The sequence below is a fragment of the Gekko japonicus genome, unplaced genomic scaffold (genome assembly GCF_001447785.1).
Source record: "Gekko japonicus isolate JY-2015 unplaced genomic scaffold, Gekko_japonicus_V1.1 scaffold133, whole genome shotgun sequence".
In the NCBI taxonomy this organism is placed as follows: Eukaryota; Metazoa; Chordata; class Lepidosauria; order Squamata; family Gekkonidae; genus Gekko; species Gekko japonicus.
The window spans coordinates 1,383,499-1,397,880 of NW_015171506.1; the positions used below are offsets into that span (position 1 = coordinate 1,383,499).

The 14,382-nt window shown below is 41.2% G+C and overlaps 1 protein-coding gene across 2 annotated transcripts in view; it reads right to left on the minus strand.

The window, feature by feature from the left end:
- Positions 1-13,255, minus strand: part of IDNK (idnK, gluconokinase homolog (E. coli)) — a 16,048-nt gene extending 2,793 nt beyond the window's left edge. Inside the window, exons 1-3 of one of the 2 annotated variants that reach the window (XM_015419275.1) lie at positions 13,156-13,255; positions 2,813-2,843; positions 2,148-2,234 (exon numbers count right to left, since the gene is read on the minus strand). In XM_015419275.1, coding sequence (XP_015274761.1) covers positions 2,148-2,234; positions 2,813-2,843; positions 13,156-13,196 — 159 coding nt within the window. In that variant the 5' untranslated portion in view covers positions 13,197-13,255. Of the gene's footprint in view, positions 1-2,147; positions 2,235-2,812; positions 2,844-13,151 lie in introns of both variants that reach the window. The other variant, XM_015419276.1, reaches the window with a different exon arrangement.
- Positions 13,256-14,382: the final 1,127 nt, after the last annotated feature.

Sequence of the window (14,382 nt, forward strand, 5' to 3'; positions counted from 1 at the left end):
AAATAATGCAATATGGTGCACTAGTGTAATGCTTATTGGCTTCAAAAGTTTTGTCTACTGTAAGAGGCAGTCAGGATAAGCAGCATTTCCATCTATGACAATTGGCTGCCAGATTTAATTTGCTTTAAGCATGGTACAAGAGGAGTCCACTTTTGGACTGGCACATGCAAAATTAAGAGACACAGCTGTAATTTGAGTTTCCTTTAGAAAGGCAACTGGGGTGTTTTCTTATACCCTCCTCGAGTTGATTTTGCAGGTTCCAGACATCAAGCAAAAATCTCTTATTTAATTTTATGTTATTGTTGAGTGGTTCTTATCAGTTTGTCTTTGTGGAGCAATAAGCATTACTAGCAACGATTCACATTGTAAAATGAGGCAAAGGGGGGGATAAAGGGAAATGGAGATGTGCACATAAAACTCACAGCAAGCCATTTCTCATAATATTGAAACTGGTGTTGGTAAAAGTACTCCAAAAGGTGCAGTTCACAGACCACTTCAGGCAGTGCAGCCTCCAGTGGTGTCCAAGTGATTAAACTGAACATATATGCTCAGATAAACATGTATTAGGAAACCAATATGAAGATTTCCCCTCTTGCCCTTTTATTTTACTTCCTTAGGGTTGCACTAGTTTAAAGAGTAATTTGGTCTGATCCATTAGCAAAACAAATTGTTTTGCAGTGGGGCACCAACGAACCATAATTAATCACTTCTTTGGGTTTCTATGGATTTCAATGGGAGTGAGTTGAATTCACAACTATAGGGGTGTGCAAAAAAAATTTTGGGGTATTTTTCCAGTTCAAGTATATTGGTAGTTCCTGATATTCCTAAATCCCAATAGCAGTATGAGATTTGGAAATATTCGGGAAACCCAAATTTATTTGGCCACCATTATAGCCTATGGGGACCATTCCCCATAGGCTATTATAGAGAATCAATCTGAGGGTTTCTGGGGCTCGGGGGGGGGGGGGTTTTTGAAGAAGAAGAAGATGCACCAAATTTGCAGCATAGCTGCTGGTGCCTCTCCTCAACCCCCCCAAGTTTTAAAAAGATTGGATCAGGGGGTCCAATTCTATGCCCCCCCAAAGAAGGTGCCTCCATCCTCCAGAGTTTCCAATAGAGGAGGAAAAGCATGTAAAGGGATACAGTCCCTTTAAATGCCTGAGTTCACTTGCTGAGTCCCACCACCACAGTGGCAGCATGGGCCAGCTTGGAGAACAAATTTAAATAGACCTCTTTAAATCCCTTCTCCAAGCTGGCACATGCCACAGTGGCAGCGCCCCTGATCCGTCCCTCTTCCGGGCCAAAACCTCCCGTGTGACCGGGGCCTTCGTTGACTTTATAGACAGAAGCACATGTCCATTCAGCACACTTCACTTTATACCACAACAATCTGTTAGAATGCAAGTAACTCATAAGGTGGAGGAGAAGAATGGGATGGGAATACAGGAGGCACACGGAGACCCCCTCCCATTCTCCCAATGTCCCATTTTTCCTCTGTGCCTGTGTGTAGGCAGGGAAGGGGGGGTATTCAGGAGCCTCTGTGCACATAGGTGATAAATCTGCAGCATGCCTCCCATGCCTACAGTTCTGCACACTCTTGTACCTTCTCAATTTAATTTTTGAAACATTGAAAAATGAAAATTAAAATGACAAGATTTTAAAGTGATCTTTACATGAAACTGGAGTTAGATATGTTGTGAGTATCAGATGCCTGACAGCAACTTAGGCCTCCACAATATCTCTTCAAGTTACCAAAGGGTAATATATTGGCAGACGTAAGCACTTTGTAAAGGTTCAAGGTTTTATCGGCTGAAGAAAAACTGCCCCAAGGAAAGGCTGGTCTAAATTGCCTGTTATGGGGTACAGTCTTGGGACTTTGTCTTCTAAAACCCACATATACACACACAAGATTTGCCAGCTTTTGGATGGGCTCCTACAGCCAGACTTCAGCAGCCTTTGAGCTGTGACAATCAGCTGGTGATAAATAATGATCTCCCTGCCAGAAAAACTTTCACTTAGTGATTCCTGCACATCAAACAACTTTATAAAGTGCAAGAACAAACCAAGTCAGTAGGTATTTGGCCAGCTGGCAACTTTATATAACATATGTTTAGTATTTACAATGGCTTCTGAAGGGTATGTGATACCTGATCGTTCAGAGGGATTCCTTCTGCCATTTTCTTTCTGTTCTCTTCTGGATGATAGTCATCGCCATCATAGAATTTCCATCCCAGCTAAATAGGAATCATAATTATGGATCAAATGGTGGAGTTCAACAGCAACAAAGCTCACCAAATACAAATACCAATTGGATCTCTGCATCACAAGATGAGCCACCATTTAAATGATCACATTTCTCAGAAACTTGTGCGTAATTAGGAAGAAGAAACCGCATCTAATGGATGGTGTGTCTGGGTTTTTGGTTTTTGTTTAAAGTCAAAACTGCATTTTATGTGCCTGACTCAGGGATGAGACAAAACATCATTTACAGAAACTGGCAATATTCACATGCAATAAAAACTGGGCTTTGCCTTGCAATTCTTGTGAGTACTGCTTCAGCACATGAGAAGTAGATGAGCAATGCAGTGTACTTCTGGAAGCAGGAACAGTATGGTGGGCAAACTGGCAGTGACAGCAAAACAAACCTTATGCAAATGCTGGCAGAGCAACCACAGAAGTGGTCTTTCCTGGCTGAAATGAGGATCTGGTATTGCAAATGGGCTTTGGCTCATAGCTGTTATGCTCTTAGCACTCGCTTACAGAAATGCTATACAAAAAAAGATCTATCCAACGTTTATAGTATAAACTGTACCTTATTGGCCAGATGTGAGCCCACGGTGGACCTGTAAAACATTACAGTATAAATGTATATTCTACTTTTGTAGCAAAAAAAAATTTGACATTTAAAAAGCAAGGCACTAAAGGAAAAAACACATTCCAGAAATAATTATCATACCAAACAAAATGATCAATGAAACATACATGTTGTTCAGTCTATAACTGTCAGTATCAACGTATAGAACTAGCTTGGGCTTTTATGTAACTGTCTCTTTTTGAATGGAGCATATGCAGTGACAGTTGGCTGATGGACAGTAGCCATAGCAGTAATAACAAGCAGAGTTGTCAGTGTTTCCCCCACCATCAGATCAATGGAAGGAACTGGTAAAAATCCCAGAGGAGCTTGGTGACAACAAGGCAGCTGGGGCTTTGCCCAAAGTCCACAATTAGAAATCCTTTGTAACTCAATCATATGCCAAGAGGGGCATCTGTAAGCCCCAGACTGAATAGGTTTAGTTACACGCAGGTATGGAGAAGATCTGGCTGTTGGAAGTGCTTTGCTAAATTTCTGTATTACAACCTACAAAGAGCAACTTCCTAAGCTGATTTTTTAGCGGACGAGTAGACATTTTCATTTTATGAATGATGTAAAAATACACTCTTATGATACTTGTATTGATATGAGTTTGGCTGTCTTGATTATGGGTCAGCCTCTATAATCATTCAACTAAGAGGTGGTAAGGGGAGGGCGGAGCCAAGCGGCGCATAGCGGACACATAGGAGAAGGGCTCCCGATCCCTTTCCTCCTATGACTAAAAACCACCTTTATTGATTCTACAAGCCTAAGAAAGCATACTGGAGGTAGAGCGGCATCGACCACAACCAGCAAACAAACAGTAAAGGACTTTTTTTTACCTTCAGAGCCCCTTAAGACTTTGACCCCATCCCTAAAGCAAAGCCTTAACATGGCACCAGGAAAGACATCAGATAGCCCCATGCCAACATCCCCAGCACCGGAGAAAACCCCGCTGTCACACAGAGATCTTAGAGACTTACAAGAAACCCTCATTAAAAAAAATAACACTGGTTTCACACCTTTTGAAACCGATGCAAACATCTTTGTCTGACCTAGTGAAGGAAGTAAAAGAAGCAACTAAGATGGCAGAGACTGCCTTGGAAATGGCACTTATGCTACAAGGAGATGTGAGATCTCTACAAGTAACAGAACAGGCCACGTTAAATAGAATAGCAGCTTGAAAATAAATGGAGACAGCTCAACTTAAAATTTCATGGGTTTGAGGAGGGGGCTGAAGAAAACAAAGATCTACCATTGTTCATTGCTGCTTGGTTGGCAAATATCTTGGAGCTGGAAGACGGAATTGCTCCGGCTGTTATTAAAGTGCAAAGACTGGGACCTCTTGCCACTGCAAGACGGGGCAGGCCAAGAGACATCTTGGTCCAATTTCTTTATCAAAGGACCCAGGACAAGATATTGAGAGAAGCCAGAGCAAGAGGCTCACTAAGTTTCAGAGACAGTAAAATTATTGTCCTGCTGGATTTATCACCTGAAGTACTAGAAAAAAGAAAGACACTGAAACTCATAACATCAAAATTAAACTATGCTAAAATTAGATTTAGATGGTCGCCAACTTCAGACATTCAAATCTATAAGAACGGCCTGCAATACAACACCTCAGATAACATCACAGGGAAGGCTCTTCTGAATGTTTTAGGACTGAAGCTCTCCAAGAAGGAAGAAGAAGAACTAGCAGAAACTGGACAGTATTAAACTCTGTTTTATATTCAACCATGATGCCTTAGCTTACTGATACTGGGAAATACCATCCCAGTTAATCTAAAATGACCAAATGGTAATAGTGGAGTAACCTCTAGTACTTAGACTCACTTATGTAGTCAATACTAGTTCTGCTGATATACTTATAAGAACATAAGAGACGCCAATGTTGGATCAGGCCAAAGGCCCATCAAGTCCAACACTCTGTATCACACAGTGGCCAGAAATACCAGTGCCATCAGGAGGTCCACCAGTGGGGCCAGGACATTAGAAGCCCTCCCACTGTTGACCCCCCAAGCATAAAATATGTTTTGTATTTTAATTAATTAATATACCATTAAGAAAAAAGGTATGAGGCAATACCATTTTGGATATAAATAAGGTTTGTTTATGTTAATTTGTTATGTTTTAAATATTAGTTAATTAAATATAAAGTAAAAGGTATGAATTAATACCATAAAGGGGGGGAAAGGGTAATGAAATAAGTTATGAGGTAATAACTTTCTGAATATTAAGTAAATGGCTGTAAAACTGAAATTATTGAAACACTTTACCCTTAAATGCAGAATTATGTTTTTACCTTATTTTAGTTTTTCATGATTCATTTCAATAATTTAAATATGTGAAATGACTCAATGTTATATCATATAATGGATATAACACTGCTAAAAAGTGTGAACAGAAAATAGTTTATTTAAATAGTTTTTAATTTATTATTAAGTTAATAATGAAAGTATGAAGTAATATTTTCCAGAAAAAAATGATGGATGTTAAGTCTACTTATTGCTCTCTTTTTGGGGAAAGCCTTTTAAGATATTGTAATAGTAAAAATAAGTATATAATAGGAACAATAATAACTGGATGTTGTAATTTTAATTGGAAATTTTATAAAGTAATGATTTTCTCTGTTTTATATTACAATTTATACCAAGGTTAAAAATTAATTGAAGATCAAAACTGGAAGAAATGAAGGTTATAACTCTTACAAAAGGAGGAAGGGGAAAGGTTGGTGTTTTAAAAACAAAAAGGTATTGGACAACTTAGTGAAACTCCCCTCCTAAAGGAATATAGTTTCTAGCTAGGGTGCTGGGTTGAAGGGACACTAAAGACTGGGCAAGTTAAAAGCCCAGCTTTCTAGAATCTTATCCTATTTTATATAGGGTTAAATTGTTAAGTAGTATATAGGTAGTTGTTATTATTTGTAATTTAAGATCTTGAAGAAATATTGATAGAGCAGTGGGTGCTCTAAACTTGTTGTATTAAGTGAGGAGAGTTTAAAAGTTTAGTTTTTGGTGGAAAATATTTAGATAGTTGTTTTATATTTTATTGGTTGAAGGCTGCAAGGTTAAATACTTAAGAAAGAAACTTATATATATTCTGCTCAGTTTGGTACTAAATTAAATGATTTAATGTCTCAGGGATACCATTTTGCAACTTGGAATGCTAGAGGGCTTAACAACAAAATAAAAGTGAGAAGAACTGCTAAGTTTTGGGCAAAAGAACATGCCAACATACTTTGTATACAAGAAACACATTTGAAAATAGTAGATGGTCCTGTATCAAAAACAAAGTGGTTTGCCCAACAATTCCACGCGACAGGCTCCTCAAAATCTAGGGGAGCCGCCATCTTAATATCAAAAAACGTATCCTTTCAATGTCAGCATATTAAGAAAGACCCAAGAGGGAGATATGTTTTTGTGTCTGGAACATTAGACGGCAATCCACTTACTATAGCATCGATATATGCCCCAAACGTAGATCAGACTGCTTTTCTTTACGATACTTTGCAATTACTTTTAGACTTTAAAGAAGGAGAAATTTTAATCAGAGGTGATTTTAACTACATAGTAGACCCCTTTTGGGATAAAACTCACAAGACTACCGCAAAAAGAAAGAAATATAAAAAAAAGTGAATTGGAAAAAAACTTTAATTTTTACAACTTGTGTGACATATGGCGAAATTGTAATCCTGAAATGAGACAATATACATACTATTCTCCCAGACATGACATGTATAGACGTATACACTATCTGTTGTCGTCCAAAAATTGTTAACCAAATTTCAACGGCTGATATAGGAACCTGTACATTGTCCGATCATGCTTGGATATCTTGCAAATTACAACAGCAACAAAATGATGGTAAAAGATACAAATGGAATTTAAATAAACATTTATTACAAAATGAAGAAATATGTAATGAATTAAAAGCATCAGTTAAGGAATATTTTAATTTTAATTCTAACTGCGAGGCAGCACAGTCCAACATGTGGGGCGCATTTAAGGCAGTTTTAAAGAAAAAAAAGACAAAAAGTAATTACTGACTTGCAGTCAAATATTAAAATACTGGGATTAAAACATATAAAATATGGAGGCAAGAAACATTTTAAGAAATTAAATCAAGAACGGAAAAAGTTAGAATTATTGGAAACATTTATGTTGCAAAAACAGTTAATGTTTTTAAAACAAAAATATATTTAAAACTCCAAAATCTATAAAACTGCTCAAATATAGAACAGCTCAAAAATCTTCTTCTTCATTGATCCACGCAATTAAGAACTCGGAAGGTTCTGTATTGGTGGCATCTAAAGACATAAACTCAGTTTTTTCAAAATTTTATAAACACCTTTATACATCTTCCTTTCCAAGGCAAGATAGAATACAAAAATATCTTGATTCTATTAAATACCAAAATAAATTATCTCTTGAACACAGGGAATTAGATCAAAACACTGAAGGAAATTTCAAATACTCTATCAAAAATGAAAAGTAATAAAACCCCTGGACGGGATGGCATTCCGGTCAAATCTGCGGATTGAATGTAGACACAAAAAGAATGAGGAAATGTAAGTGCTGCAGTTTTAGCTGAAGTGAAAAACAGTATAAGCTGCACACTGCAGAGGCAAGCTAAGCCTGAAATCTTTGGTCTGATGTCTGTGGTAGAGGAGAGATCTGAACTGAAAACTTTCTTGTTCACAGCTCAGTCTCTTAACCACTATATCACACTAGCTCTCTAATGATGTGATTGTAAAAGAATGATTTTACTGAGAATTTATTTCAGTTACATTGGAGAAAAAGTGCAATTTTAACTATTGCTAAAAGGAGACCATGGTTCCCACCCAGCAGTACAACTTGCAAGTATGTTGCCTAACTCCGGTTTTCTGAAGGTTCACATTTCAGCTGTGATTCACACCTCTTCCCTCTTAAGAAGGGCAACCTTTATTAAGTTTAGCATTTATGTAATTAGGGAGTTGCCCCAAAATACCAACACAACCACATTTAAATTAAGAAGGGGGAACTTCTCTCAACTGAGGGGGCTTGTGAAGAAGAAAGTGAAAGGAAAGGTAAAAAGGTAAAGGTTCCCTAGCTCAAAAGCCGGTTGAATCTGACTCTAGGGTTGCGGTGCTCATCTCCGTTTCAAAGCCGAAGAGCCAGCGCTGTCCGAAGACATTTCCGTGGTCATGTGGCCGGCATGACTTAAACACCAAGGCGCACGGAACGCTATCAAATCCCTTTGGGAAGCTTGGAGACTATTTAAAACTTCAATCTTGGAAGTTCAGATAAAATGTATACCACAGGTTAGGAAAGGTACAAATAGGTTGTTGGTGGTTTTTTGGTGAGTATTTTGTGTGTGTGTACTTGTGTGCCTGGAAGTCACACAATGAGCACTGCCCCCTAGAGTCGGATTCGACTGGCTTTCAAGCAAGGGAAACCTGTACCTTTTCATAGCTTCCCATATACATTTGTTTAGACAAGCCTAATTGCAGATTTTTATGCCCTCCCTCTCAGTCACAAGATATCCATGGGTCCCATCATCAGGACTAAACTTCTTGTACCCAGGGGTCGTTTCCTACCAGAATGCCCCAGAGTGGCGCTCCGGCAGAAACGAGCCCAGGCCCCTCCCGGGGGGGGGGGATTAAATGCCTGGCTTCCCAGCCCGATCTTCTCTAGGTGCCCAGCGGCTGCCTCCCCATGGTGGGTTGGCTGGAGAAGGAAGGGGAGGTGGGGAGTCATGCCACAGCAGCGGTATGATCTTTCCAGTGTATTCTATGGGGCCATAGAATACAATGGAAAGATCGTGCTGCCCCTGCGGCGTGACTCTAGAAGAAGAAGAAGAAGAAGAGATTGGATTTATACCCCGCCCTTCACTTGGAGTCTCAGAGCGGCTTACAATCTCCTTTCCCTTCCCCTCCCCACAACAGACACCCTGTGAGGTGGGTGGGGCTGAGAGAACTCTGACACAAACTGCTCTTTTTCAAGGATAGCTGTGCCAGAGCTTGCGACTGACCCAAGGTCACATCAGCAGGTGCAAGTGGAGGAGTGGGGAATCAAACCCGGTTCTCCCAGATTAGAGTCCGCACACTTAACCACTACACCAAACTGGATTAAACTTTAAACCCCTTCTCTCTTCGCTTCCCCCCCAACCCGCCTTGGCAGGCCTGCTGGGAAAGGGAAGGGGAGGCTTTTGAAGATGCCTCCCCCCTTTTTTGCTTCCCCTGTTCTGACACACTTCCGGTGATGTCATGGGGCGTGGCATATGCGAATGAGTTATATGCTAATGAGCTCCTGCAGGAAGGAACACAGTATGATTCGGTGGTACTCCTTTTAGCCTCATCTGTGCTGGTAGGCTTAGAGAGTAACAAGAAATCATCGCTGCAGTGTTGTAGGGGACTCTCGGCTGAAAGGGATCTCCACATAATTATTCTGCGCTCTGTTTCCTCCATTGCCTCTGAGTACTTCTTCCACTGGAAACTGGGAGAAAAACCCAGTGGGACAAGCTTGGGCAACAGGCCCTCTGCAGGTTGTGGGCTTCAGCAGGCACCCAACCATACCAAGCCCTGCTCCTAGTTGTCAATGATGCTACACTGAGGTTAAATGTTCTATGAACCACCTGCTTAGAATACCACAGCAACCTGTGTCTGATTCCATATGACCAACAATCATCCTCGCAAGGCTTCCCTTCTTGCAGGCAAAGCATGACTTTGGTAGTATTTTCTTTTCCTGTCCTGAAGGTGGTATTCAATAAAAAAATACCACATCAAAAGGTCTGAGCTGCTTTAAGGGGTGGGGTGGAGTGGGGAGAGAGACCCTTTTCCAGCATCAGTTTTCAGGCAACCGGGCACCAGTGGGTTTTGGCATATTTGAGTTGTCTGTTTTTTTTTGGGGGGTAGCGTTTACTTTTTGTAGTTTTATGCACCTCTCTTAAAGGAAATATAAGAATTCCTTTTACTGCTAATTTGATCCCACATTTTGACATTGACTAGTTGTAGGCCTCCCCATTATTTGCTTCTAAGCATATTAACCTGAAAGTAATAAGTTACAGTATCAACAAGTCAAGAGAAGCCACTTCTACAAAAGGACCAATAGGAACTCCATCTTTCTTTAGATGTATCTCATGGGGGTTGGATACAATCATGTCCTTTAAAAAAAAAGGAATGGATTCCTGCTCATGGTTCTGTGGATCCAACCTGTGATCGTATGGAAATGATCAATAATAATATTCTATTCCCTATTTCATACTTTTTGCTGAAAACTGATCTTCAGCAATGAATGTATTTATATGACCTGTTGCACAACCCTGAACAAAACTAAGCTCTTTTCAGCCCACTGAAGAGTGTAGCTGCTTTGGCTCACACTATAAAGCCTGTACATCTCTGAGTGGCCTTTTCAAGGCTACATTTACAAATTATTATGGGAGGCTCTCTGAGGCTTCAGGTGACCAACACTATTGTGTCTATGGGCTAAGTTTTTGAGAGGATAGGAAACAGTGATTGTGCCGTTATTAGGATAAGCTTTTTTTTGCTTCTTTTTTATGTGTATCCATTTGATTTGTACAAGGGGTTTTTCCTATATGTATGTTGGGTTTATACCCATACTTTGAGTCTTGCATTGACCTGTAAAAGTCACATGCATTTGTAAATACTATAATTTGGGATGGCCAATGGTTTTTGGTATGAATGGCTGTGGATAACTTCCTGTGGGGTCTCCGGGGAGAACTTCCCTCCAGTCTATTCCTATACATACCTTGGTGGGGCTAGGAAAGAGCCCATTCACACTCTCATTCTGAGCAATAGAGAAAACTTTAAAAACCCTGTGCATCAACTTTCAGTGCTAGAGGTCAGTGTTGTAACTCTCAAGTCCTTGCGAGTTTGTTTTTCTTCCATAGGTACTCTCCCACGGAGCCTTGCTCTTATTCATTGAGAAATGTTTGGCCAACAGCACTAGTCTGAAGAGACTGCAAAATGCACTTAATGAATACTCCTATAGAAAACCGACTGACTACAGTTCATTTGAAACAAAGTTTTAGTATGTAATTAAACTAAGGTGGCCTATTAAAAAGGTATGCTGGCTCTTCCAAAGTAATATTTGGTGACAGAGTATTATGCAAGTTTTGTCATGCATGTGTGGGTGTTAAACACACCTACAAAAGTTTTGTTCATACAGTGTGGGTGTTAAGTTTTCATATTGGGAGATCCTCAACAATGATACTAGGAAAAAGAAAGCTTGCTTTGCTGTATCTACCAAGAGCATACATCAGTTCACTTGGCATCATCTGCATTTTTTATATTATGACTCCTTCTTAATAAAAGTGTTTTTCATCCAGATTCTGAACATTTATTTTGTGATTATCCTATGATACTGCCATTATTGCATAGTTTCTTTTTGATATTTCGAAAGCAAGAAATTGCAAGTAGATAAATAGGTACCACTTTGGTGGGAAGGTAACAGCGTTCCGTGCACCTTGGTGTCTAGTCATGCCGGCCACATGACCACATAAATGTCTTTGGACAGCGCTGGCTCTTCGGCTTGGAAACGGAGATGAGCACCGCATCCCTAGAGTCGGATTCAACTGGCTTTCAAGCAAGGGAAACCTTTACCTTTACCTTACTGGCAACTTCAACATACATATCTATTAAGTGTATCCACTATTTAAATAATAAAAACATTGAAGCATCTAAAACACCAGTGAAGGCTATAATTTCATTTGACTAACTAATGCTGTCCTAGTTCACCATCTTTATTACAACAACCAAACTACTGCATCCTCCCACAGTGATTAAAGACTGATCCTCCCAGATGCCCTTCAGCCAATACTGAAGAGACCTAATCTTAGTTTCACCACTGGCACAGTTGTTTTGCACAAGGGTTGGAACGTGATTTTGGGCAAAGGAAACCTTGTCCACCATTGTTCCTGATTCTATTAAACAGATGCCTGACTCACAGAAATTCAAGTAATCCAGCATTTTCCAACATGGGAATACAGTGACAAAGAAAAGCTGGACCATTTCAACAGCTGTCTGTTCTGTAACTGTTAAAAGGTACAAATTCTCCCACGGTAAAATATCTGGCAATCCTAGGTCAGAGAAGTTAATTTTGAACTATTATTCAAATCCACACTGGCTGGCTATTTTTTGAGGTTAGAATTAACAAATTGGGTTCATATCAAACAAAAATCACTAGCATACTACGACAGAGCTATAAGGTAGCAAATAAATGTTTAAAATCAATCAAAAGCTTGTTGGTCTTAAAGGTGCCGCTGGACTCAAACTTTGTTTTGCTGCTTCAGACCATCCCGGCCACCCCACCTGAATCTATGGGGAAATTGGTTTCAGGATAAAGCAGAACAAAAGTATAAATGGGGGAGTACTGGAAGAAAGTACTGAACAATTGTGCTGAAGATGTACACAAAAAAACAGGATACCTGTGTGAGAATTCTCATTTGTATACAGGACTTCTTTTTCTTTCTTTTACAAAATTGATGAGAATTTAGGGGAGAGCAGCAAATCCATGCAACTGATTGTGAATGGAGGTTCATCTTAGAGTGTGTTAAGTTTGTAACCTCTTCAGGAATGCAGTTCTAATTAAAATCCACCCTAAATCTCCAGTCAGCTTTTATACTCCCAGTTCTTGGTTTAGGGTTTAAATGGCTCCATTTCCTTTATTGCAAAAGAAAGAGAGAGAGAGAGAGAGAGAGAGAGAGAGAGAGAGAGAGGGGTGGGGAGGGAGGACTTTGCTTAGCTTTTGAGCAGGTCTTGGAATAGTTATCCCATATCTTTGATAATCATTCTATTCAGGATCACTTTACTCTTGACAATTTTTTCACAGGTGCGTTGTAATTTGGTCGATATCGGAGAAAAACCTTCACATGCTCTTAACATGGGTGAAGATTACACATGTGTCTGTGTTGCCAGTAGTCCCAATATCAGCTTGTAGCAACACACACACATGCGTAATCTGTATACACGTTAGGAAACTCCACAATTCACGGGATCCAGCCTTACAGCCATATACGGTGCTAAGCCATCCCTCGCCTCGACCCTCCACCAACGAGAGTATCCTCTGAAAGAATATCTTTCATTACTCTTTTTCTCCAGCCCTCTCGCCGGTTCAGTGTAGCCACTGAGAGCAATCCCTCCCCCCCTCCCTCAGAAGCCCAGAGGGGAGACAGCCAATGGCTGACTAGCGCAGGGGCGTCGCGACAGAGAGCCTCGTCTCTGCTCCGCCCTCTGCATAGGATCTGCCCGGGGCTGCGCGAAGCCAGTTTACCCGTCGACCACCAACCCCGCCGCAGACGGTACCTACTTCCCCGAGCCGCTCACTCCCATAACCACCAGTAGCGCCATGTCCAGGAACCCGGCCAGCAGCACCGCGCGTTTCTGTACACCTGATCTTCGTTCCCAGCTCTTCTTGGAAGCTCTTTTGCGTTCCGCCCTGCCTGCTTCGTTCCTCCCCTTGTCCTGAGGCAGCTAGTTAGGAAAAGATCAGTGTTGCCTGTTTCTTAATGGCCACTTGCTGCGAGAACACGAGTCTTGTGTAACCCAATGAACTACATCACTAAGGATTTGAACCGAGGTCCCCACCCCCCAAGTCCCAAAGTCCATCATGCTAACTAGTTCCGGGTTGCTAGCACCTGGTGAAGCCTGGAGTTTTCCTGGAATTACATCTGATTTCCAGACAACAGAGATCAGTTCCTTTGGAGGAAATGGCAGCTCCAGAGGGTGTACTCTGTGGTATCACATCTCGGCTGAGTGCTCTTCCTTCATCAGACTCCACCATTCTGAGCCACTGCCTCAAATATCCAGGAATTTCCCAAGCTGAAATTGGCAAGCCTACCTAGTTCTCATCTCAGGATGTAACTGTAGAATGGTATGTACTAAAAGGAAGGACAGGGTTGCCCATTGGAAACAATGGGAGAGATTTGAAGGCCTATTGGAAATAATGGGAGCCAGGAATGCAATGCCAATTGACTTGCATAGGCTCCATTGAAATACATTACTGCTCAAGAAGAGTTACAAAAAAAATGCAGAATGGAATTTCCATTAAGGTCGCTGGTCTCAAATACACTGGACTTGGACTGGAATGGCAGGCCCCACAGTGGAATGGCAGCCCCTGGGGTAGCAGATGTGTTCTAAGGGTAGAATGACACGACCCACAGTGGAATGACAGCCCCTGGAGGTAGCAGATGGGTTATGAGGGTGCAAAGACAGGCCCGAGTGGCATGAAAGCCCCTAGGTGTAGCAGGAGTGTTCTGGACCTGGAATGACAGACCCCAGAGTGGAATGACAGCCCCTGGGGGTAGCAGGAGTCTTCTGGGACTGGAATGACAGGCCCCAGAGTGGAATGACAGCCCCTAAGGGTGGCAGGAGTGTTCTCAAACTGGAATGACAGCCCCTAGGGGTAGCAGATGTCTTCTGGGAGTGGAATGACAGCCCCTTGGAGTAGGAGGAGTGTCCTGGGACTGGAATGACAGGCCCCAGTGTGGAATAATAGCCCCAGGGGGTAGCAGGAGTGGTCTGGGGGTAGAATGAC